The sequence below is a fragment of the Microtus pennsylvanicus genome, chromosome 13 (assembly GCF_037038515.1).
Source record: "Microtus pennsylvanicus isolate mMicPen1 chromosome 13, mMicPen1.hap1, whole genome shotgun sequence".
NCBI classification, from domain to species: Eukaryota; Metazoa; Chordata; class Mammalia; order Rodentia; family Cricetidae; genus Microtus; species Microtus pennsylvanicus.
Window position 1 is genome coordinate 39,195,797 of NC_134591.1, and position 25,414 is coordinate 39,221,210.

Sequence of the window (25,414 nt, forward strand, 5' to 3'; positions counted from 1 at the left end):
ATTCCATTGTATATGCAAAAATATGTTTGATATGTGTGTTAGACTTCTGTTGATCATTAGCACATAATGATGGAAAACAATAAAATACATTGTTCTATTTAAAGAGCACCATTTTTGTAGATTCTGAATTGACATGTTTTTCCTCAGAACATGTATGTATACTTATGTTTGTATGTATAGTATGTTGAGATAAATTGGGTTAAACTTTGATTTTTTTTATGATTAGAATTTCATTATTTCTGATGCTTGACATCACTTGATTAGTGGTTGCCTTCTGCAGAAAATGGTCTTATTTTCCCAAGTAAGGCTATTTCTTCATTTTATTCATAGTGGATATGTCTTTTGGAGGAACTGAAGAAGGTTTGGCTAAAGCCTTATACACTAATAAAATGATTGGCCTTTAGATTCAGATGATGAAAATCTGATTGTATAGTAGTGTAACTTGTATAATTTTGAAAAAGAAAATTCTTTAATGTCTGTGCCCATGTTTCTCATCTATGTGATAGGATTATTAATACAATAGTTCTATAGACAATCAATGCAGATGTTATTTTATATGTAAATTGAAGATTACTTTAGAAAAATATAGATGACTTTGTAATCTAGTATCATTCTTTGTGTAATTGCTGTTGTTCCTGCAGTGTGCATTTTCTGAGTAGGGAATTTAATCTCCCTTTCTGGGTTTTTTGAATTAGATGACATGCTCTTTTCTAATTATTCTCCCTTTTTTGTTCATTTTTTTTTATTTATTGTTTTCTAATTCTCTTTGCCTCAAATTATTTATGGTACTGTTTGTAATAATCCATATATAAAGGCTAACTGTGGTATGTAGATTTGAATTATTGCAAAAATTGTGATTGATTTCAGGCTATTAAATATACGAACAAGTTAAAGTTGGTCAGTTTATAGGAATAAAAGATTGGCCTTTCAGTTCTTATATTTTGAAAATGCTAAACATATTAGACACAAAACCACACAATGCTCCAAAGAAAAAAAAGTGTTAATTTACAGATTTGTGGATTAAAACATGAAAATATGAAATCATTGATTTCAAAAATTGACTTCTTTTGGTGTACTCAGGAAGGCGACATGCCAATCCACGAGCTTCTCAGCCTCTATGGTTATGACAGCACTGTTCGCTTACCTGAAGAAGATGAGGAGGAAGAGGAAGAGGAGGAGGAAGGTGAAGATGATGAAGATGCTGATAATGATGACAACAGTGGCTGTAGTGGGGAAAATAAAGTAAGTTAGTGCTAGCTCATTTTTTTTTATCTTACATGTGTAACATTATTGGTCCAAAATCCCTGTTGTATTTGTGAAACCACAAATAGTAAGTACTAAGCTCTAAATATAAGTTGTACAGTAAGATTAAATTTCAAAAATAAAAATATAGAAATGTGTGATATGAAAATTGAAAATCCCTTGTAATTCACTCCAGTGAGATAATTTTGCTCTATGTCATTCTAGATTTCTTTTAGCTTTTTCTAAATTGTACAAACTTGAAAAAAAATGCTGTTACTTTTAAATAATAATATATTGTTTGGCAGTTCTATGTTCATTTTTTAAAATTATCTTAGATACAAGAGGACCACACTGCTTTCTTGATTTTGCACCCAGTATAACTCAATGCCTTTACCAAAACTCGCACTGCTAAGTACCCTTAGCTAAACTCTAAGTGACGTTCTAAGGTTTCACCCTGGTTCCAAGTGCTAACCCAGGAAATCACATTGTGTTTGGTGGGTGTATTATGATCTTATAGTTACCTTTAAAACACAATTTGACTATTGGCCTACAATAGCATTGTTCATATTGTAAGTACATTTCTTATTTTATAGGAGGAGAATACAAAGGATTCATCGGGTCAAGAGGATGAAACTCAGTCTTCCAATGATGATCCCTCACAGTCCGCTACTTCCCAAGATGCTCAGGAAATAATTCGCCCACGTCGATGTAAATATTTTGATACAAGTATGTATTATCATTGGTATAGTTAAAGTGTAATGTTTACTTCTATAATACCTAAAATTCTAATATGGTTTTATTGATACTTGAATTCACTTATTCTGAAATTGCTTTCAAAGGCAAATGGATTTTTTTAGGAGTTACTAGAGTATCAAAATGAAGGCCCTGTTCTTAATGCATGTTTCACAGCATTGACTGCTTTATACACAGCCTGAACATGGGTGTGTTCCTTTTATCTTGTGTAGTCTTGGAAGTTTTTGTTTGATTCTGAACCATCTTTGGTGTATACTCATGTGTCACTCAGCAACAGGGATACATTCTGAGAAATAGGTTATCAAGTTTCTTGGTTGTGTGACTAATGTGGACACAGCACCTCAAGATGGCAGGACCACCATCATAAATGAATTGAGTCTGTTGACCAAAGACGACATCAGGCAGTACATAGCTATATATTTGTAGTGTTGTCTTCTCTAATCTTGTTGCTCCTGGGTGTAAAAACGGTGGTCAATTCTTGGGGTGTGAACACATGCTAATATAGTTCACCAGTTTCCACTGTTGAGGGATGTCGTGTGGAGGTTAGAGAACAAGGGTCAACTTTCTCCTTCTAAATTACTGTGGTTTCTGAGAATCAAACTCTGGTAGACTCCTTATATGGCTGAGGATGACCTTGAATTTCTAATCTTAATGTCTCCACCCCTCAAATGCTGGGATTATAGGCTTGTGCCACTATTCCTCTTCTCATGCAGTGCTAGGGGTTGGACACGGTGTTTAGTGCATGTCAGGCATCCTCATTTGAATGAACATAACCAAGCAGCAGCTTGCCTGGTATGAACAAAGTAGAAATTGGGGAGAATAAAGGTTTTCAAAATGTACCCATCCTGCTAATTCTTTCCCTACAGTTTTGCTCCAAATTTCCCAGTTTTATAAGTAAAACTCTTTGGACAGCATTGCTTTGTCTGAATCCTTGTCTACTATGTGAAAACTCGCTATTGTGTAACTACTTTGTAACTAGACATTAGTAAAGATGATGTTGACACTAATCCTGAAGTTGTCGTGTCCTTACGAAATCATTTCCTGAGAAGAAAGTTGACCAGGAGATTTAGTTTTTCTTTTATTTGGGGAATTTATTTTGTCGTTATTGTCTTGTATTAAATATAGTGTTCATTATTTCATTTTAAATATGAAAATATGCTAAATCAGCAGACCTTTTGGCATGTCTAAATATTTGATGGTATGTATAAAAATACGATGTACAGATATGGATAAGTCCATTTTATAGTATCATTCTTTTATGTATTGTAGATAGTGAAATAGAAGAAGAATCTGAAGAAGATGAAGATTATATTCCATCAGAAGACTGGAAAAAGGTATTTTCCCAAAACTTATAGTAATATTCTAAAAGCAAAAAAATATTTTGTAATGAATCATTTGTATTGAAAAAGTCAGTGTTTTAGCCTTTTTTTGTGACGGTTAAGCATTTTGTAAATATTTGTTCATGCTCTTTATTAATATATCCAACTAACAGATACATTTATCTTTTTATAAAATGATAGTGTGGGTAGAATGGGACTTTACTGAATGTATTGATACTTAAACTAATGTTAGAAATCCAAATTTCTAATCTTCTAGTCCTAAAGTAATAAATGTTGATGGTCCAAGTTGGGCTGCTCTACAAACATACAATTAGTTTTAAGATAAACTTGCAGCATTAGGTTCTCTTTCCTTAAAACATTACATAGCGTTATTTATTTAACCATACAGTTAAATCTTATAGGGTTTAATTTTATGCTATTGCATAGGAGTTGAACCTCTTAAAAAAAATCATAGTACACACTGTTAAAGCAAATCATTTCTGTAGGAGGATGTTTTCGTTAGTGAAAGATGATTATCTGATCTTTCCTCGTTAAAAAATAACACCCTCTGAGTTTTGTTTTTTTTTCTTCGTCTTCTTTTCCTGGATTTGTTTTCATTATTTCATGCATATGGGTGTTTTGCCTGCATGTATATTTGTTCCTGTTGGAACATAGAAGCACAAAGATCAACTTTGACTACCTTCAGGAGATTGTTGTTTCCTTATAGAAGGAGGAACTAGAATATGATGTGATATTTCATTTGTATTTTGATAAATAAATAAAAGCTTTCCTGAAGATCAGAGAGTAAAACAGCCGCTTTTGTCAGCCTTACAGGCCAGGCGGTGCTGACACACACCTTTAATCCCAGTAGCCACACTAGTTTGCCTTAGATACCAGTTGGCACACTCCTAGAATCCCAGCATTAGAGAGGACTATAAAGTAGGAGGAGACAGCTCTCAGTCAGTTTCATTCTGAGATTCCTGGAAACAGGATCGCTGTTTTGGACTGAGGTAGGGGTAAGAGCCAGTGACTGGCTTTTTTGCTTTTCTGACCTTCAGATAAGTGCTATTTTTTTTAAAATACAAATGAAATTTCACTACAGGAATCAGTCATCAGAGATTGAGCCATTACCTTCTTTACCCTCTCCCCTATTGTATGCAATGCTTTCCCATCTGGACAGGTGCCAGAGTGTGTAGTGTAGATGATTAGCTGAAGGGGGAATGCATGTATGAATCTATAGGGAGTCATTATCCATTCTGGGATGAAGGTGAGAGGTGAGTGAATAAAGTGAAAAGAGGCCTAGGGATTGGCAGCAGAGGTATTCTGTAGTGGACACCATTAAGAAAATGCTGAATAGTGCAGAAGAAGTCGTGATGGTCTTTTTGAAAACTGACCATGAGAAAGTCTGGTTTTCCCTGGTGGTGGAACATTGGCTTTATTGGATTGAGCATGTCCATGAAGCAATAACATAAAAGAAGTTACTAGCAGTAGAGAGGAAGCTTTCAAACCCCAAGTCATTGCTGTAGCATGTTCCTACCTTTGGGAGGTGAGTGTTTGTTTTTGTTTTTTTGAGACAGGGTTTCTCTGTGTGGTCCTAGCTGTTCTGGAACTCACTCTGTAGACCACACTGGCCTTGAACTCAGAGGGATCCTCCTGCCTCTGCCTTCAGGGAGCTGGGTTAAAGGGGTTTGCCACACTGCTTGGCTACACGTTTATACCTTTAATGTCCATGTTTTCACTTGAAGATATCAGATCCATCTGTGATGGTCCCCATTTCATGTGAAACCTCAGTGGTGATCTCCAGTTGCCTTTCTCAAGAGACAGTTTCATGCCTTTTGTGGGAAGGGGGTCTTTTTTATTTTTTATTAAAGAAAGTCAGGCACTAACCTCAAGAAAAAAGACTTGGTTTGGAAGTGAGTCCACTTAGTTCCTGCCACACTTTTTATAGACATTTTATGTTTTTCCCCCTTTTCTTAAAGCTTTGTTTCTCAGACTTCAGTGTGAGTTAGGATTGCCTTTGCTAAGCACTGAGCTCTGTCACTAGAGTTTCCACTCAGTAAGTATAAGTTGGGACCTAAAGACTTCAATTTCTAACAGTTTCCCTAGTGGTGCTAATGCTGCCATTGCAAAGAATCGTAAGTGTAGATACTCTAAAAACACCAAAAGTTGATTTTTTGGTTTTTAGGTTTTTTTTTTAATTATTTTAACTAGCGGACCAAAACTCATTGTTACTAATTTTTTCCAGATCTTGTATATATTGTTTACGTTACATCTCATCCATTATTATTAATATTTTCCATCCAGTCCTGTGTAAGCTCCTAGCTATTATTAACTCATTCATCCTCACAATTCTGCCATGAGGTAGGTAATTGGTTTTATCACAGAGAGCAGAGTGAGTGTACCCAAGAAGATAGTGAAGCTAGACATGAACATAAAATGTGTATCACTAGATCTTTTTGTTATGTTTAAAATAGGAAATCATGGTGGGCTCCATGTTTCAAGCTGAGATTCCAGTTGGCGTTTGTAGATACAAAGAAAATGAAAAAGGTGAGTTATAGTAATGTTACATACCTGAGCTTTTGATATGATGGACTGATTTTGGAGCGGTGGTGTATGTTCATGTCTAGGTACACTCACCTGTTTGTGCTCATGTGGAGGCCAGAGGTCATTTTTGAGCTCCTTCCCCTGTTGGCTTTTCACCTTGAGACACAGGGTCTGTTTGGCTAGACTGGCTGGCCAGGGGGCATCTCTCTATTCCTCCTAGTGCCTGGATTACAGATGCTCATTGCTACTCTGGATTTCACACAGGGTGCTGGGATCTAAACCTGTGTTCTCAGGCTTGTGCAGCAGGCACTTTACCCTCTGAGCCATTCACTAGCCATGGCCTGTTAATTAACATATAAGATATGGTAAGGACACTGCAACCTACTAAATAACGCTAATAAAAGAAGTGCGTCCGTCAGAGCTGGTCACTGTAAAAGAAGGACAGTGATTGGTCTTCCCTAAAATGACTACTGAAAGCTCTTGCCTTAAACTTCATACAGTCCTGTAACTAGAGAACAAGAAGAAATGAAGACCTCATTGTCTTTTGGAGCTCCAGCAAGTTTTGGAATAAGGCCCCTATTGACTCAGCTCGAGTCACATGCCTGGCCAGAAAAATATCACTTTTCAGAGAGATAGGTGAAAATTTATCTTTGCCTTGGCCCATAATTTATTTGTTAGTGGCATTAGTATCTGTCCCCTTCAGACCATATGAGAATTTTGGCTTTGGTTTTCAGTAAGTGGTTATCAATATACAGCTTTAATGAGATGTAACTTGCATACCATACTCTATAGAAGTGATTATAGGCCTGTGCCTCCATTCCCTTGTTTTATGCACTATTGAGGATCCAGCCCAGGGCTTCATCATACTAGAAAAGTACTCTGCCAGCTGAGCCCAGGGTCCAGCAAAAGGCTGTTTCTGAACAGGTGTAAGCCAGATAAAAAGCATCCTTTGTTAAAAGGTCACAGAACATTTATTTTTTTGTTTTTAGAGTTTGCTTTGAGGTTGGGTCTTGCACTCTGTAGCCCAGCTTGGCTTTTATAGTGGTGTGTTATTTGTGTTTAATAAATAAAGCTTGTCTGAAGACCAGAGGGCAAAGCAGCCCTACTGTAAGTCATACAGGCCAGAGAATGGTAGCACACACATTTAATCTTAGGACTCAGGAGGAGACAGAGGAAGAGTTCAATGCCACCCTGGGCTATACAAGATTGAATCTGTCTAAAAGAAACAGCTCACACAAAGGTGGTCCCAGCCCTTGGAATCACAGGTCTTTAATCCCAACACCAGGGATTTGGAGACAGGAGCAATGTGGCTGGGCGCAGTTGAGAATATAAAGGGGAAGAGATGGGAACTCAGTGGAGTGTGAAGTGGAGAACATTGCAGAATCTCCCTTTTGTCTGACCTTTGGTAGAGGTAACCTCTCTCTAGTGGCTTGGCTACTTTACTTCTTCAGCTTGAACTCCAATATCTGTCTCTGGGTTTTTATTATTTATGCTACAGGGTTTGAGGCCTCCCCCCCGCCCCCCCCCCCCCCCCCCCCCCCCCCCCCCCCGGTTAGTGATCTCTAGTACAAGGGGCTGCTTTGGGTTTTGTCGTTGTTGTTGTTTTGTTTGTTTTTTTAGGCAGAGTCTTACTGTTCCAGATATTCTAAACTCCTGGATTCAGGCAGCCTTGCTGTTTGTTTCCTAATGCCTAAGATTATAGGCATACTGCTACAGTACCTGGTTTTAGTTTCGATGTGACGAAAATGGGGAAGTTAGCAGATGTAGTCTGCCTTTAGGACAGGTTGAATAGCCTTTATCCAGAACACTTGATTTTCTGATTAGGAATGCTCATCCTGTAGCAGTTCACTTAGCTGTGTGTTAGAAGGCTATGTGAATGTGATGTTTTGAAAATACGTCAGTGTCTGTGGTGAGCTCCAGTGTTGTTTGACACTGCTGATGTCATAACTTTTCATAGCTAAGATATACTGATTCCATCACATTCTTTCTTGGACATTAAAAATGGAATAAAATTGGCAATGTATAAGTATACATTTATTCATTAGGAACTATTTTTCTAGATTACAGAGGCTTGTGGCATTATAACTAGCTGTCAGCATCTTGTGTCAAATATTTGTTTTTTCCTCAAATCAGAATATATAGCCGTCTCCTAATTCTTTTATATAGTCCTTGCCAACTATGTATAATAGAGTATGCAAGATGGTTTTGGTGGTTTTTATTGCTTATATAACACGTTCGATTTGGTTCCTCTGAATTTTTCTAAGTCTATTGCAGTGTGAGTGCCTAGTTAAGTATGGCCCGCTAACCAACCTCATCAGATTCATCTAGGGTGAAGTAGCAATCTGGGGTCTCGTTTAATAACTGCTGAGTCTGTCTTTGATAAGATGCCATACGCTTTCCTCCTCCACCCTTTGCTCATACACTAGTGCACTGCTCTCTGAACTCCTGCTAATTTACATTTGTGTGCGTGTTGTCTATACAGTGTCAGAGAGACTTCTGTTGCTCTCACCCCGTGCTCGTTACCGACTATACTATAATTGTCGAAACTGCAGTGTTATTCTGAGGTTCATCCTTAAAGGAGACTGACTTTGTCATTTGGCGCCACCTGGTGATGGTCCTCTACCCAGTTTGAGGATTTGCAGAATATTATCAGTGATTCCAGAAATGTCTTGTGGGTAATTTGTGCTATCCCATAGGTTTAAATGAGGTATGGAGAACGCTGGGATTCAGACACCCACCCCTTCATTTCCTCTGAGACACCTTTAAAACTTTAGATTGAAGAGTTGGTTCCCTTCACAGAACAGCCTGAGCAGGAAACAGAAATTAGTACTATGTCCAAATTCACTTTGCAAGGGCATCGACATTTCAGTTCGAGTGTTTATTATGCTAACAGAATAAAGAATGACAAAAGGATATTTTTCTACATATTGTCCTTTGGGATCCATTTCAGAGAAGAGTATATATTGTGAGAACCAGGAAAAGGTAGGAAGTTTTTAAAAATGCATGTATATGGATGGAGGAAGAAAGTAATTTATGTGAAGACAGTTGATGCATTGCCTAATAGACAGGAGATTGAGTAGCTACTACTCCTTTTCTCAATACAAGGAATTTTGAAAGTCACCAAGTGATTTCCTTTCTATTGAAGTTTAAGTCTTTTGAGGCCTTACAAACTTTTTTCAACTGGATTTCCTCACTGCCTCCTGTCATACCTCTCCACCTTCCATCCAAACTTCTCAAAAGCTTTTGCTTTATTTCACTTCCCACTAACCTTCCCCGCCTCAGCTTCCGTCCTTACATCCTCATGTCCTTGTTAGTAGACCCAGCAGACCTCTTCTCAACCCTGGTCACCCTGGGATGTAACCAGGTTTGGAAATCGCTCTTGGAAGCACTTGTCATGCCTCCTGAACTGTCACATTTCTGGCTCTTTGAGGCTGTTGCTTCTTAGTTTTATGGGGTTTCAGTGTTATTTGAACTCTCATAAGGCACTGTCTTAAGGTTATATTCCTTTTTTTTTAAAATTTGGTGAGATTTAGACTATTATTACATTGGAAATTATGTTGAAACTTTTCAAAGGTTGTGACTTATGTGAAAATGATTATAGCACATGTGCAGACACATAAGAAAAAACGCATAAGACAGGAAAACAGAGGTCCAAGCCTGATGACCTTAGTTTGATCTCTGGTGTTTACACGTTAAACACTGACTCCCAGCAGGTGGTGGTAACTGCACACACCCTCAATCCCAGCTCTCTGGAGGCGAGTGAATCTCTTGAGTTTGAAGCCAGTGGCGTACAGAGCAAGTTCCAGGATAATCAGGGCTATACAGAGAAACCCTGTCTCAAAAAAATAAATAAGAAAGAAGAGCTGACTCCTATAAGTGGTCCTCTGACCTCCACATGTGTGATGTGGCACGTGCACAACATGCAAAAGAAAAAAAATGTATTTGTTTACTGTTACGTCTCTATACAAATAATGTCGTTTTGGCAGTTTTTATTAATGTTTTGTTTATGACTTTAGTATATGAAAACGATGATCAGCTTCTGTGGGACCCAGAATATTTGCCAGAAGATAAAGTGATTGTATTTCTTAAGGATGCATCTAGAAGAACAGGTGATGAGAAAGGTGTAGAAGCAATTCCTGAAGGATCTCACATAAAAGACAACGAACAGGTACAGTAGTCAGGAAAATTTACTTGGGTTTTCCTCATAAATGACAGTCCTCCATTGCTCAGTATGGGTACTCTGTCTACCTGAACTCCTTTTCTGTAAATTGGAATCAGCACAAGGTCTTCTGTTGATCAGCTTACGTCACTAGTGTGACGTAAACAGAAATTTATATATACTTTTCGTAGTGCTTTTTGTTTTTGATGAAGTTGGCACCTTCATCACAGATAATTCCATTGTGTATATGGTCAGGCTAATACCTACTTTGAACCTTCTATAACAGCATTTTTTAAAACCTTGTTTGTCATTGTTTTTCTTTCTCAATTTGTTTAAAATTATATTGGGAATCTCAGAAGGCTACAAAGAATTACAGCTTTAACAAAATGATATTTTATGAGATTGATACCTGTTGCTGGAATACTCTGGTCACCAGGTTACATAACCTATGTTGTACATAGTGAGAGGCATAAAAGATTAGGATTGAACTCATCTTTTTTTCCTTGGTGCTCTGTATGTTGCTTTCACTAAAATTGGACCAGAAAGCATAGAAATAAACAGATGATTCAGAAAAATGTGCTCTTATAAACTAGCATCAGGCTAAACTGTTGGTAGTCTGTGAGTCTTACATAGAAACCTTTTCTTTTTTAGGCTTTATATGAATTGGTTAAATGCAGTTTTGATACAGAAGAAGCCTTGAGAAGATTGAGATTTAATGTCAAAGCAGCTCGAGGTAAGCATATGCTAGACTTTGGTTTCATGACTTGGCTGAAATTTTAAATTTAAGCTGTTTACCTAAATATGTCTTTGGCTTAATAATTGCAGTCTTTCAGTAGATATTGCAGCGCATAAATGTCACTCAAATTGTTACAGGGAATGAGATTATAAAGCTCATATTTAAAGATTTTCTTCTTTGAGCTTTATAGTAGTCCTATGAGCTATGTAAAATAACACTTAAACTGCCTAACTTTAAAATTGTGAGACTGTGCTGGTGAGGTGGCTCAGTGGGCAAAGTGGTTGTCACTAAAACTGAAAACAACCTAGTTTGATAGCTGGAAACCATGTAAGGGTAGAAGGAAAAAACCAGTTTTATAAAGTTGTGCTTTGGTGTACATAACCCGTACATAAAACACTATAATGTGTCTGAAGCAGGTATAATTCATAAACAATAAAGCTGTAGTTGAAACCCAAGTTTTTCCTGATATACTCTAAATTTGGCTCCTCCACTGCACTGAAAGTACTATGTGTATCTATAGGTAGGACAGTGAAGGGTCATTTGTTTACTTGGCATCAGTTTGAGGGCTCTTTAGTTCTGAGCACCTATCCATATGAGTCTCAGTCATCATGGTCTTGTGAGTCTGGTGGGGAGGCTGAAAAATAGTTGCTGATCTTTAGAGGAAAATTAGAGGATATTGTTAAGGCCTATTGTAGCTGGATATAATCTAATTAAGGTGAGAATTTGAGGGGAAACTTTGGAGAACAAAATATTTTTGCTGATGAGTAAACGAGGAAAGAGGATGAGGTAGGGGGCAGAACATACTTTCATGCAGAATCCAAAGTAAGGAAGAACTGAAGGCTCGGACTGAGGACTGAGGAGAGCTGAGAAGTGGCTCATAGTCGAAGCATTACAAGTTGGAAGCCTGGCTGGAACTATAGCAAGACCTTGTCTCCACAACAGAGAAGGAATAAGTGGCCCAAATTTGAGATTAGAGAGTTAAGGACCAATTTTTATCAAATTGGGCATTTTTATCACTATCTTTTGCAATACCAACTTTAGCACTCAAGGGCAAGTTAATTTTTTTTGCCAGAAGTTACATTTTTTTATTTCAATATCTTTATTGTATATTTAATAGTTTGCTTTTATCCCCTCATTTTGTCAGAGGAATTATCTGTGTGGACAGAGGAAGAGTGTAGAAATTTTGAACAAGGACTTAAGGCCTATGGAAAAGATTTTCATCTGATCCAGGCTAATAAAGTAAGTAATAATTTATTTAGAGTTTTTGTAAAATTATAATCTTTTGGTTTACAACTACTTAGAATAAACATAGATAGACTGTCTGACATATTTGCCAGGTGATTTTTCTTTTTTTTTTTTTAATTAAAAAATAATTTTTTTGTTTTGCATACCAGCTCCAGTTCTCTCTCCTTCCCCTCCTCCCACATTCACTCCTCAAAGCGAATAAGGCCTCCTTGGGGAGTCAGCAAAATCTGGCAAACCAAGTTGAGGTGGGACCATGCCCCTGCTCCCGCATCAAGGCTGAGCATGGTATCTCATTCACCATTAAGGATAAGTCCTGGTCCCACTGCCAGGGACCCTGCAGACTGCCCAAACCACAGTAACTCTCACCTAGATTTAGAGGGTCCCATTCAGGTTTCCAGAGTCTGTGAACTCTCTTTGCTCATATGATCCCTTCTCTTCAGCTGCACTCCAGGAGCTCAGCCCAGTGCTTGGCTATGGGTCTCTGCATCTGCTTCCATCAGTTACTGGATGGAGGTTCTATGATGACAATTAGGGTAGTCATCAGTCTGACTACAGGAAAAAGCCAGTTCAGGCCCCCTCTCCACTATTGCTAGGAGTCTTAGCTGGGATCTTCCTTCCTTGTGGATTCCTGGGAAAGGATTATACATCTTTTAAACAATGTGTTTTTATTCATTCTTTGAGAATTTTATACAATATATTTTTATCATATTCTGTCCCCTCCTCTAAGTCTTCCCAAATCCTATCTAACCAATTTTATGTTCTTGCCCTATTTTTAAGTGCATGCGCACGCATCCCAGCGGTGAAAACACAGCACCAATGGAGTCTCAGTTTGTCTTAGCTGACTGCTACCGATTGTGGGGCCTGCCTCTGAGTGTGGTTAATAGAACCTGTCACTCCATTGAAGAAAACATTTTGCCTCCCTGCAGCTATCCATTGTAAATACCTCTTTAAAGTTTTTTTAAATCTTAAAATATTCTTAACATCCAATTTACAGTGAACATAATGATGATATTATGAATGTGCTGGAGTGTGCATGTCAAAGGGCAGCTCTGGAGCTGGTCTCCTTTCCCTTCTAGAGTCAGTCTCTGTCACTCTCCCCCATGGTGCATTGGGATTGAACTCTGTCAGGCAAGCACCTTAGCCTGCTGAACCATCTTACTGCCTTAAATCTTAAATATTTTTTATGGTTACCTAAGTCCTAAATGATCTTAAATCATATTCTTAAATGATGTTTTTCAGAGGTATCTATCACAATAGCCTTAGATGATGGTTTGCTGTCCTATAAATATCAGTCATACAGTATATATCCTGAAGAACTAAATAATAACTTTCAGACTTGATCATTTAATTCTTTTCAAGGTTTTTTTTTTATTATACTTATTCATGAGTGTGGGAGGGGGCATGTGAGTGCCACAGTGCACATGCAGTAGTCAGAGGATAATTTTGTGTAGTGGTTAGTGTCCTCAGCAAGTACCTTTACCTGAGACATATTGTCAACCTTTGGGTTTTTGTTTTGATTGTTTTGACATAGAGTAACACTATTTAGCTCTGACTGTCTTGGGCTGGAGAGATGGCTCAGCAGTTAAGAGCATTGCCTGTTTTTCCAAAGGTCCTGAGTTCAATTCACCAGCAACCACATGGTGACTTACAACCATCTGTAATGAGATATGGTGCTCTCTTGAGGAAGAGACCTGGTCAGTTGTCATCATCAGGTTGGACCATGAAACCCAGTATGGACAATTTCAACAGAACTGCCATATATGGGCTGCCCATGCATACTTTAGCATTGCCAGAGTATAAATTTCATTTCAATTTTTCCAAATTCAGTATTGGAACTTACTATGTAGACCAAGCTGACATCAAACTCCCAGATCTGCCTGCCTCTGCTTCCCAAGTGCTAGAATTGAGGTGTGTGCCACCACACCTGGTGTTTTTTTTTTTTTAACAACAGAATTCTCATAGGATATTAAATAGTAACCTACCATTTTACATAATAAGGAAAAAATGGAGTACCTTTGTGGGGAGATTACAATAAAGTCTCAGCATAAATATAAAAACTCATGAACATTACTTTTCATGAATGTGATGAGCTGGACCTTATATTTTCAAATCTGGTACAGTACTGAGTATTTGGTATTTATTGGCCATTTTAGAGTTCATTATATAATCTATATAATTAATCCACTGCAAAAATTTTCTGTCATTTTGCAAGTGGTTTCTTTACTCTGCTGATAGTTTCATTTGCAGTGCAGAGCTTTTAGTTTCAAGCAGTCCCATTTTTCAGTTCTTCGATTTGTTTCTTATATTGGTAGAGCCCTTTATAGAAGGTCTTCACCTGCACCTATACATTCAGAAGTTGCCGGGTTTTTGTTTTTGTTTAACCTCTGGCAGTTTCAGAGGTTCAGATTTTACATTAAGGCCTTTGACATTTTGAATTGATTTTTCTACAAGATTCAGATCTGATTTCATGCTTCATTGTGGTAAATTATTTATTAAAAAATTTAAATTTATATTCGCTAGATAGTCTATGAGTGAAAAGTATTTGTTCTTTGGATTCATTTTAACCTAATTGTCACTCCTATTTGCATTAGAGAAATGCTTGTTTTATTGTAAAATATTAGAAAGGTGGTATCCTTGAACTAAAAAAACAGAATGATGAATATCATATAGTTATTGTTGTGTTATTTTTCTCAGTGGATTTAGAAAGAATAGTTTTCAACACAGTTGTGTTCGTATTTCACGCATATCATGTTCATTTGTCATGTATATTAACTAAGGAGTAGCTTCTTTTTTTCAAGTCTGTCTTAGAGTTCCTGTTGCTATGGTAAAACACTGGTTTATTTGACTTACACCTTCCCATCTCAGTACCTCATTGTCGCTGAGGAAGTCAAGGCAGGAACTACAGCACACCCGTGAAGGAACACTGCTTGCTGTCTTATTCTTCATGGCTTGCCCAGTTTGCTTTCTTAGATAACTCAGAACCACCTGCTCAGGGTTAGCACCATTTGTATCAGTCAAGAAACTATCCCACAGACTGGTCAGTAGGCTAGTCTGATGGAGGCGTTTTCTTAGTTGAGTCCCTCTTCCCAGTGACTGTAGCTTGTGTCAAGTTGATGTAAAACTATCCAGTATAGACTTGAGAAGTTTTTCTTGAAGAGGCCCTGTTAAGGAGACTATTCTAAAAACAAGTGTTTGTTTCTTGCAGGTGCGAACAAGATCAGTTGGTGAATGTGTAGCATTCTATTACATGTGGAAAAAGTCTGAGCGCTATGATTTCTTTGCTCAGCAAACAAGGTTTGGAAAAAAGAAATACAATCTTCATCCTGGTGTGACGTGAGTTTTCTAAACTTTCTTGGATTTTTCTTAAAAGGTTTTTGAATTTTCTGGTTCTTCAGAATATAGTTTGTGTTCCTTTCCATACATTGTCTCTTGATATGTAAGACATGCAGACTTTGTTAACTTATTAAAACTGTAAGCCACTATATATGTTAAGACAGCAAGCATTAAACCAAGGTTTAGAGTGTGGATTTTCATTAGGTATTCTGAAAATGGAAAAGGACAGTGAGTTAATATTACATTTAATTTTAATCATTTTTCTTTGAGGCAAAATCTTGCTATGTGTTTCCGGCTGGCCTCATTCTTAGCAATTTTGTCAGCTCCAAGTGCTTGGATTGTTATGTGTGCACCATGGCCACAACTGATTTGGTTTAACCTTTGAAAACAGTAAAAGTAGGACCAAGACAAACTTGGGAAAACTGTTGGGCTGTATAACCAGTAGAAGGTCATTAAAAATGAAGGGAAATTAAATTTTCCCTTGTGCAATCTGTTTTGATCTTTGGAAGTAAAACAAGATTTAAATGTAGATGTTCTTAAGAGTGGAGGAAGGGCACTGAAATATTGCCAGGTTAAATTGTATCCTCTTGTTTGTTAATCATAACTTCCTAGCTGTCCTGAATTTAATATGACATATTACAGAAGTAATGCGGAACACTAACAATGCAACTCTAGTGCTCTGATTGAGACATTGTGGTAGCTCTACTCACACTATGCCTGATGTGTCTTACCTGCCTAAATACAGTACTGACACATGAAATTCTGTTAGCTGCATTCAAGCTGAGGTGATGAGTTCAGGTGCACTAGTAAAGGTGTCTTCAGCTGCTTTACAAAGATGTACTTGTTGCATGTGTCTGATTATATTTTTAAACTCCTAGGCCATAGTGTTTCTTTGTTACGGTCATTTGTAGGTAGATGTCTTTCCTGAGTACTTCCTCAGACCAGGCATTCTAAAACCCAAAGCAAAATAGCTAAAAATGTTTAAGGGAGAACTGGGCTTAGAGCTGAGTGTTAGAGTGCTTGCTGAGTGAAGGCCCTGGGTTCATCTCCAACACTACTCCTGAGCAAGGGAGTCAATGAGGGTGATCCACCTTTGTCTCAAGACAGTAAACTCCTTACACCTCCTGTTCTCCACTTACTCAGAAATGGTGATCATTAGAATGGAATTTCATATAAAGGAGCATTGCAAACTTTGTAATTAAAAGTTATCATTGCTTATAAGTTAAACCCCTTACTAAATTTATTATTTTTTTCTGGATTATTCAGTGGTACCATTTCATTTCAGAAACAATGTTTAGGTATGATGAAGATATCATTATCAGTATAAGAATACACAACACTTGCTGTGCTAGGTCAGACTCCTACTCATCCAGTTTTCTTTTTCAGAAAGCCTTAGCAGAGGACTGAGATGAGGCTTTTGTTGGCCCTGTGATGTCCAGTGCAGTAGGGTAGGCAGCGATGGTTCTCAATTAGTCCCTTATAGTTTTTGAAGGTGTTTAATATCTTAATTTCTAATTTCTCCTAAGGTTAAGTTTTCTATAGGTGGACAAGTCATAGTTAATATAACCCACACTTTGTATTTTCTTTTTTTTGATTTTTCAAGGCAGGGTTTCTCTGTAGCTTTGGAGCCTTGGTATGAGTTATACCAGTCCCATGTCAGAATCGAATGAAGCCACAAATGTTTTCCCCTTGGGACCATTACCATAGTTTTGTGGGATTTACTTTTTTTTTTTTTATTTTTCGAAACAGGGTTTCTCTGTAGCTTTTGGAGCCTGTCCTGGAACTAGCTCTTGTAGACCAGGCTGGCCTCGAACTCACAGAGATCCGCCTGCCTCTGCCTCCCGAGTGCTGGGATTAAAGGCGTGCGCCACCACCGCCCAGCTGGGATTTACTTTTATTCCTTTGTGCTTCTTTGAACTTTGTCTGCCTGTCTGCCTAATCTTTCATTCTTTTTTTCTTAAAAAAAAAAAAAACACATTTTCTTTACAGGGGTATTATACCTTCTATAAAAAGCAGTGACCAGCTGGGTGTAGTATCTCTCACCTGTAATCTCAGCATTCAGGAAGCTAAGATGGGAGGCTATCCATGAGTTTGAATCTAGTCTGCTGTGCAGTTTCAGGCCAGCTGAGGCTGCATACCAAGACACTATCTTACAAAATGAATGATAAAAATTGAAAAGAACTGTGAGAAATATTTCTGACCTCCTTGCATTTTCTACTAATGGTTCTATCTTAAGTGGTTGTATAAAACATATGTATTTCCTTAAAGCAGTGGTTTCTCAACCTTCCTAATGCTGGGACCTTTTAATATAGTTCCTCATGTTGTGGTGATCACAACCATAAAAATATTTTCATTGCTACTTCATAACTGTAACTTTGCTACTGTTAGGAATCGTTATGTAAATATCCGTGTTTTCCAACGGTCTTAAGACAATCCTTATTTATGAAAGGGTTGTTCAACATCCCCCAGGGGTTGTAGCCCACAGGTTGAGAACCACTGCCTTAAACACTGAATTTTCTTTTACCTTGTCTTTAGGTACACGTTAGACTAAGTGCATCATTTAAGAGGCCTTATGTTTCCTGTTTTGTTACTTTCCATTGTTCCCCTTCCTGCCCACAGCCTCTGAGAGCTCCACTACAGGGGACCCTGGTTACCACCTGGAGGGATTGAGAGCCACATTCAAATAGGAGATATTGCTATTCTGAATAGTACTTAAAAATCCAGTTAACCTGAACTCCAGCAATCTTCTGATTTGTCTACCTGACTTCCTTTCTAAGATTTTCGGATTTCATTAATATAAAATAAATATGGTGGTTATTTTTCATAGTATCATTGCCATATTCGAAAACTGAAGGTTTTTGAATTTGATGTCTTTTCATTTAGCTTTCTTTTGAATGGCTTTTTAACATCCTCCAGTGTTCATTCCCACTAAACTCTGTTTCTAATAATCCCTTCTCCTGCAGTGTCTATTCTTTTGCTGTAGCCTCTGAAGTCCCTTTTGTAGTCATCTTCCCTGTTTCTATTCATGTATGCTTCAGATTGGCTTTTCAGTTGTTTTCTAATGACAGTGTAGAGCATAGAGCAATAAGATTCTAAAAGCCATTACATTTGTAATGTCAAGAATGTTACGTTGATTGTTGTCTGGTCACAGTATGTTTCTGTGATACATACTTGTTTTGTGTTTGCAACAAAGGACAACCTCAGGTTTTGTTCTTTAGGAAGTACCCAAGTTTTTTTAGGGCAGGGTCTTTTCTTGGAACTTAATACTTACCATTACTGTCTGACTTGGTAGTGATCTGCAGGGATCCAGCATCTCTGCTGCCCAGTCCTGGAATTACAGGTGTATGATCATGTTTCAGTTGGACTTTACAGAAACAGCAGCCAACCCACAGACCACACACAGTCTGCCAGTTTCATGCTTAATACAATAACCTGGGATTTATCTGCATTTCATTATAAAATAACTACCCTCAGACAAGTATTTAGCCCAGATCATCTAACCTCAGCCCAGTGTCAAGATCCTCAACTATAGTTCAGGAAGTATTAATAAAGTTGTAAATAAGCCTATCTATAGCAAGATGCTGATACCAGCAAATATGTCCAGGGCTCAACCTATTATGGTACAAATCTGGCAGAAAGCTGAGCTATACAGTGGCTGGCATGGATCATCCTTTATGTTAGGTCTCAGTTGCACCTTCAGGGGTTGTCTTTAAGAATCTGAAAACCATTTAGAAACCAGTTCAGAAATCACTTTGTACCCCTGATGACATCATCCTCACCTCTTTGCTTACATGCACTCCAGCTTTAGTTAAGCCATGTTGAGCCTGTCTCTGCTCATTTGAAAGCCTTAAACCAAAAAAAAAAAAGAATGTCTTAAAGCTTGCCATGGACTTTACATTTCCTTAGCTTAGCACCTTCAAACACCTCCCTACAAATTCATAGCGAAAGAGCTTCCACAGTCATTGTTTGGATCCTGGTACAGTAGTAAGGCGTTGTCATGAGAGTAAGTGACAGTCAGAACATGTGTTAACAGTGGAATGTATATTTAACTTCAGCTAATTTGAATCATCACCATTTTATTTAAGGAAATAATTGTTGTGTTATGTAACTTAATCTTAAGGGATTACATGGATCGTCTTTTGGATGAAAGTGAAAGTGCTGCTTCTAGCCGAGCACCATCTCCTCCCCCTACTGCCTCCAATAGTAGTAACAGCCAGTCGGAGAAGGAAGACGGCACTGTCAGCAATAGTAATCAGAATGGTAAGCAACTAAGAAGGATATTTAGGTCAAGGGAGTTTGCTATAAACTCTAAAGGCTGCAAGTATAAACAGTGTGAAACATCAGCACACATACATCAAACATACACTATAGGGTAATTGGAAAGAGTTATTAGTGACATCATAAACTGAAATTCATGAAGCGATCTACACAGGGACCATTGCTTTCAATAAATTTATGTTCAGTAGCATCTTCTTACCTGAATGGGATAATGCCTAGGTGTAAGTAGTGCTTTAACTTTTAGACAAACTCAGGTACTTTTATCAGAAACACTTACTTTTCAGGTAGTTTGGGAACTTGTAACATGAGTTGTTTCAAAACAAAAAGTAGGTAATAACATATTTTTTTCATTTTAGTGTATGTTTGCTTTGTATGCATATATATCTATGTACCATGTGTTTGAAACCTGAGGAGGCTGGGAGAGGGTGTTAGATCTCCTGAGATAGAGTTATAGGTGGTTGTGAACCTCCATGTGGATTCTGGGGACTGAACCCAGAATGAACTCTAATCATATCAAGCATTCTTGACTACTGAGCCATCTCTCCAGCCCTGTTATGCTTTTAATATACATCAGATTTTGGTCTTTGTCCTTAAAATCCGTTTAGTTCAACTTCACATCAGCTGTATAACATAGACTTGACTAAGGTGTAGCCTGTGAAGACTTGGTTGGCGTCCGCTGGTAAACAGTAAAGCCACACTTCACCATGAGTCTGTTAACATCTGATGCCTTCTTTGTTCCTTGGTGAAGACACTCTTGTAGCAGCTATTTTAGACGAGTTGATGAGTTGATCTTTCTGTCCGGATGTAGGTGTGTCATCTAATGGACCAGGTGAAATACCAAACAAAGAAGAAGTGAAAGTTGAAGGCTTACATGCTAATGGACCAACAGGTGGAAATAAGAAACCACTTCATACAGATATGGACACTAATGGTTATGAAGCAGATAACCTGACCACTGACCCCAAACTTGCCCATATGACTGCAAGAAATGAAAATGATTTTGATGAAAAAAATGAGAGACCTGCCAAAAGGCGACGGATAAACAGCAATGGGAAGGAAAGTCCGGGTTCATCTGAGTTTTTCCAAGAAGCAGTTTTGCATGGAAAATTTGAGGAACATGAAAACACAAACGACTAAGTCCTAGGCCTTTGATACTTTCTTTGCAGTAAATTCTGGTGTGACTACAATTTTCAGGGTTGGTGGGTGACCTTTAGAAAGCTGATTTCCTTGAAGCAGTTGGTTAAATCTTGGCATTTGAATTGAGTCCTAACTTTAAGAAATAGGATTCATAATTCCACCTTTTGCAAGTTCTTTCACTTCACCTTTAAGGATATAAAACATTGGTAACTTTGAATGACCCAAAGACTTAACCTGTACCTTCTCAGGTACTAATCATAAATTTGACTAAAAGTTAATTTTTTCTTTTTTTTTTTGATGAGGAAGAATAGCGGGGAAAAAAAATCAAGTTTGTGTTTCTGCTCAACACCAATATTTTGACTATCTAGAAATGTCTTTACAACAGACATTTTTCTCTCCATACAAATTGAACTAAGGAAACCCTCATGAATCCTGAAGGTTATGCTAGCATGATTTTTATATGTAGAAGTTTAAAAATAAACCAAGTCAGGTTTGTATTTGTAAAATTGTTGACATCAATGATGTCTTTCCATATTCTTATCTGGGCTTAAGAAATACATTCTGTATTTTTCCAGATTCTTTGTAGCCTTTGAAAGATTTTTACAGTACATATGTCTTGACTGAGCTGTCCTTTCTTAATACAAAAAGCTTGTATAATTTTCTTAACTTGTACAGTTGGTAAACTTTTATGAGAGGAACTGATATTCTGAGTCTGTCAGCTTTCATTTTATTTTGCTAAGATTTTTCTAATGAATTTTTAAGTGTGTGTAGTTAACAAGTCATGTTTCTTATCCAGGTGGTAAAAGCATTCATAAAGAATTATGAACATTTTTTTTTCAACTTCTACTATGGACAAATAATTTGGGACTTTTGGAGTTCAGCATGATACTCAGATTGCAAGTTTGTTTGCATTTACTATAATTTTTAAGATTATTTTTAAGGAAAACAAGGACTGACTGTCAGCTTCAGTGCACAAATGCTCCGTGCTGAATCGAATCTGTGCAGTTACTCTCAGGCACTGTAGCACTGCCCACTGTTTTCATGAGGTCAGCAGAAAGGAAAGGTCCGCTGATGAGATTGTCACTTCTGGCTACAGCTGTTGACAAGTAGCAATATTGATTTTTATGAGAAGATAATGGTTTTAAGAATTTTCAGACCTTTCCAGTTACAACCAGTTTTGTCAGATTTGATACTGTTTTTCCAAAATGAAACAGATACAAAATAATGGTTGTTCTGTGTGATTTTTCTTTTAAAGGGATTATCTGTGTGCACTAACCTTGTAAGGTGGGTGCCATTTTATTCTTAGTATAAAATTCTTATGAAATGTAGTTTTATACAGCTGATAAACCAATCTATCTCTAAACTGTTTTTTGACTTTTTTTTTTTAAGTAAAGGATTATTAGCTAGCTACCTTTTGTCACACAGACACATTTCCAAATGCTGCTTCAGTTTGTTCCCAACCATCAATTCAAGAGCCAATGCTTTTAAAGACAGATCTGTGGTCCTTTTACCGACTCAGTTGTCTGATGCAGCTTGGGTAAAGGTTTGCACTGAGAATGACCATCCAGGCCTCATCCCCCAGAGTGTTCTTATATTTGTTCAGACTGCTTCCCGTCACTAGTGGGAACAACCTTTTCTTTCCCCCAGTCAGTATTGGAAGCCACTTTGACAACACATCATTTAATATGCATTTGCTGTTTTTACATAAATATCCCAATAAATCAGTTTCTGATGGAAATGCTGAGAATCATGAGGATTTTTTGTTTATTTGTTTTACCGAAAAAAATAATTTATCCAGAATGGCAGTAGGTCAAGTAGCTTTAGCAGACAGCCATGGCCCCTGTCTCCCTGCCCACCCCCACCCACCCATTTCTCTCTCTCTTGTCCCTCCCCTCTGTCCCTCCTCCCTCTCTCTCTCTCCTTTCTCCCCCTTTTTAAGACAGAGTCTCAGTGTGTAGCTCAGGGTGACCTGGAACTTACAATCCTCCTACCTCAGCCCCCATATTGAGATTGGAGGTGTTTCCCACCACACCCAGAAAATAGAAATCTATTTCTAAAGCAGATTTTATTAAATGAGTCCAAGCCATCCTAGCTCTTTGTCACAGATGGTCTATAGGAATGTTTTAAAAGAACAGTGATGTGCTTCTCAATCATTGCAATATTGGAGGTGTCATGTCTATGTTTTTAAAGATCATCTGGTATGCAAGTTTGTGGAGTTGTTGAAACTTGTTACAGGAACATTTTAAGGAAATTCTCAGGCATGGCAAATGTGCCAGATATATAAATGTTAATAAATCTTCCTTTTCTTTTTAAAGTATACATAATGAAAGACATTCCACTAATATGTGATGCTCAGCTTTTCCCAAATACTTTATTGTGTTCTGTGTTTCTACAGGGATTTCACTCTTTGTTTGTCAATGCAGCCACTGTAACTTGAGAAGTCATTGTACTATGTAAACATCTTGACAATATCATGAATCTGATTTGCTTAAGATTTAGTATATTTCATAACTCTTGGGCTCTTAGTTAAGATGAGAAAAGCCTTCATTATGGGCAGGGGGTGTCGCTCAGTTGGTTGAATGCTTGCACCAGCATGCATGAAGCCTTGGGTTCTATCTCCAGTACCATATAAGCTGGGTGTGGTGGTGAATGCCTGTAACCCCAGCACTTGGGAGGTGGAGGCAAAAGAATTCAGATGTTCAAGGCCATCCTCAACTACTTAGTGAGTTTGAGGCCAGGCTGAGACACTCTCAAAAGGAAAAGTCTGTGATGGTAGTTATTGAGGTCCTAGCAAAGCACTGTCATTTTTATTTGGAATATATAATATTTTACGATGTATTCTCAATAAGGTTCAGAATCTGTAACTCAGTTCAGCAAAATCTGTTGAGCTTTAAAATGCATTTGAAGTAATATTTAAGTAGGCATTTAAAATTATGAATTAGATGTTTTTAAATTTCTGCATAATAATTTTGCACTGTAAAATATGTCCCTTTTCCCATTTCCTTCTGCCATTCTGATATGCTCATTAAAGTATTTTTGTAAGCATACTTGTGTGATGTGATGTAGATGTTTTGTTGAGTTTCATTGTGTCTTAATTTCGGCTTTTAGTCTCTCTGGGTACTCACAGTGCAGATGTACACCACCCCTGTTGCCTCCACGCCCATGCTCAGTGCTTTCTGCTTTGACTTACCTGACATTGGATGATTATTTTCTGCCTCTTCTTTAAACTTTTTTTTATAGACAGGGTCTGTTTTTGTTTTGGAATGAGGGTCTATTATATAGCCATGGCTGCTGTCCTTGGAGATCTGCCTGCCTCTTGCCTCCCAAGCACTAGGATCAAGGCTATGTGCCCAGGCCACTTAGACATGTAGCCCAAACTGGCTTTGATCTTTTGTCTCAAGTGATGGAACTTAAAATGTGTACCACTATACCTGGGAAGGGGGTATATTTGTGTCTTCTATTCTCCCCAGCAAGGCTTTATTCCCAAGATTTCCATTATCCTTTCTTCTGAACTATACAATTTAAAATAATTAGTGCTATCTTTTTCAATGAAGTTATACCATATATTTTGCAAAATAAAACTTATTTTGTCACAATACTTACTATTTTATGGGCAAGTAATTGTAGTAGGAGGCTGCTTGTTCATCCCAGCCACCCAGAACCAAAATTACCAAACAGAAACTATTAAATTAAATCACCGCTTGGCCCATTAGCTCTAGCTTCTTACGGCCTAACTCTTACATCTTAATTTAGCCCGTCTCTATTAATCTGTGTATCTCCACGTGGCTGTGGCTTACAGGGTAAAGTTCTGGTGTCTGTCTCCACCAGGGGCTACATGGCTTCTCCCTGACTCTGCCTTCTTTCTCCCAGCATTCAGTTTAGTTTTCCCTGCCTACCTCTATTCCCTACACAGGCTCAAGGCAGTCTTTTATTAACCAGTGATATTCACAGCATATAGAGGGGAATCCCACGTCAGGTAATCACTTGAAATACCTGAGTGTTGGTCCCCTTTCATAGGCAGCAGTTAGTACTGACCAGCATACCTGTGTGTGACAGTCATCAGTGTCAACCAGACAGGCTTTCCCAATGTCATCCATAGTTACTGAAGTGGCGTCAAAATCTACAGCATATGGGAAGAGTGACTTCAGATTTTAATTTTTTTTTCTGAAAATGATTTTTTTTCCCTCTTTCTCAATACTGGTCACTTGGAAAAATCTACCATAAAAATCCACAGTGTTCTTCAAAATCCATCTTATATAGAATTACCTACCCAAGTAACTGCTGATCCCATGTATTTTATAATCTGAATTGACTTCTACCACACCCCCAGTGTAGGATATATAGATATATTTAATTTTTTGATTTTTATTAATAAGAAATAACATATTCAAAGGTTATCTATTAGAACTATAGTTCAAGCTTCTAGGTAGACCAAGGGATTGGATCAAAGTTCAAGGTCTTTGCATGCCTACACAGCAAGTTTGATACCAACTTGGGCTAAATGAGACAGTATTAAATTCTCTACATACACCTATGTATGTATACACCATCTGGTGCAGAACACTGAAGCTGTGTAATCTAGAACCTTTCATTCTAGTGACTTGACAGTACCTTTTCCCCTGTAATCTAGAACCTTTCATTCTAGTGACTTGACATTACCTTTGTCTT

The 25,414-nt window shown here is 37.7% G+C and overlaps 1 protein-coding gene across 18 annotated transcripts in view; it reads left to right on the forward strand.

Annotated features, from left to right (window-relative positions):
- Mier1 (MIER1 transcriptional regulator) overlaps nt 1-23,793 on the forward strand; it is a 50,958-nt gene extending 27,165 nt beyond the window's left edge. For all 18 annotated transcript variants that reach the window (XM_075945359.1, XM_075945369.1, XM_075945362.1 and 15 more), the window contains 10 exons: nt 1,081-1,242; nt 1,836-1,968; nt 3,265-3,329; nt 5,789-5,861; nt 9,875-10,026; nt 10,669-10,750; nt 11,898-11,992; nt 15,204-15,331; nt 19,452-19,591; nt 20,418-23,793. In XM_075945359.1, coding sequence (XP_075801474.1) covers nt 1,081-1,242; nt 1,836-1,968; nt 3,265-3,329; nt 5,789-5,861; nt 9,875-10,026; nt 10,669-10,750; nt 11,898-11,992; nt 15,204-15,331; nt 19,452-19,591; nt 20,418-20,746 — 1,359 coding nt within the window. In that variant the 3' untranslated portion in view covers nt 20,747-23,793. The remainder of the gene's footprint in view (nt 1-1,080; nt 1,243-1,835; nt 1,969-3,264; nt 3,330-5,788; nt 5,862-9,874; nt 10,027-10,668; nt 10,751-11,897; nt 11,993-15,203; nt 15,332-19,451; nt 19,592-20,417) is intronic.
- Nucleotides 23,794-25,414: the final 1,621 nt, after the last annotated feature.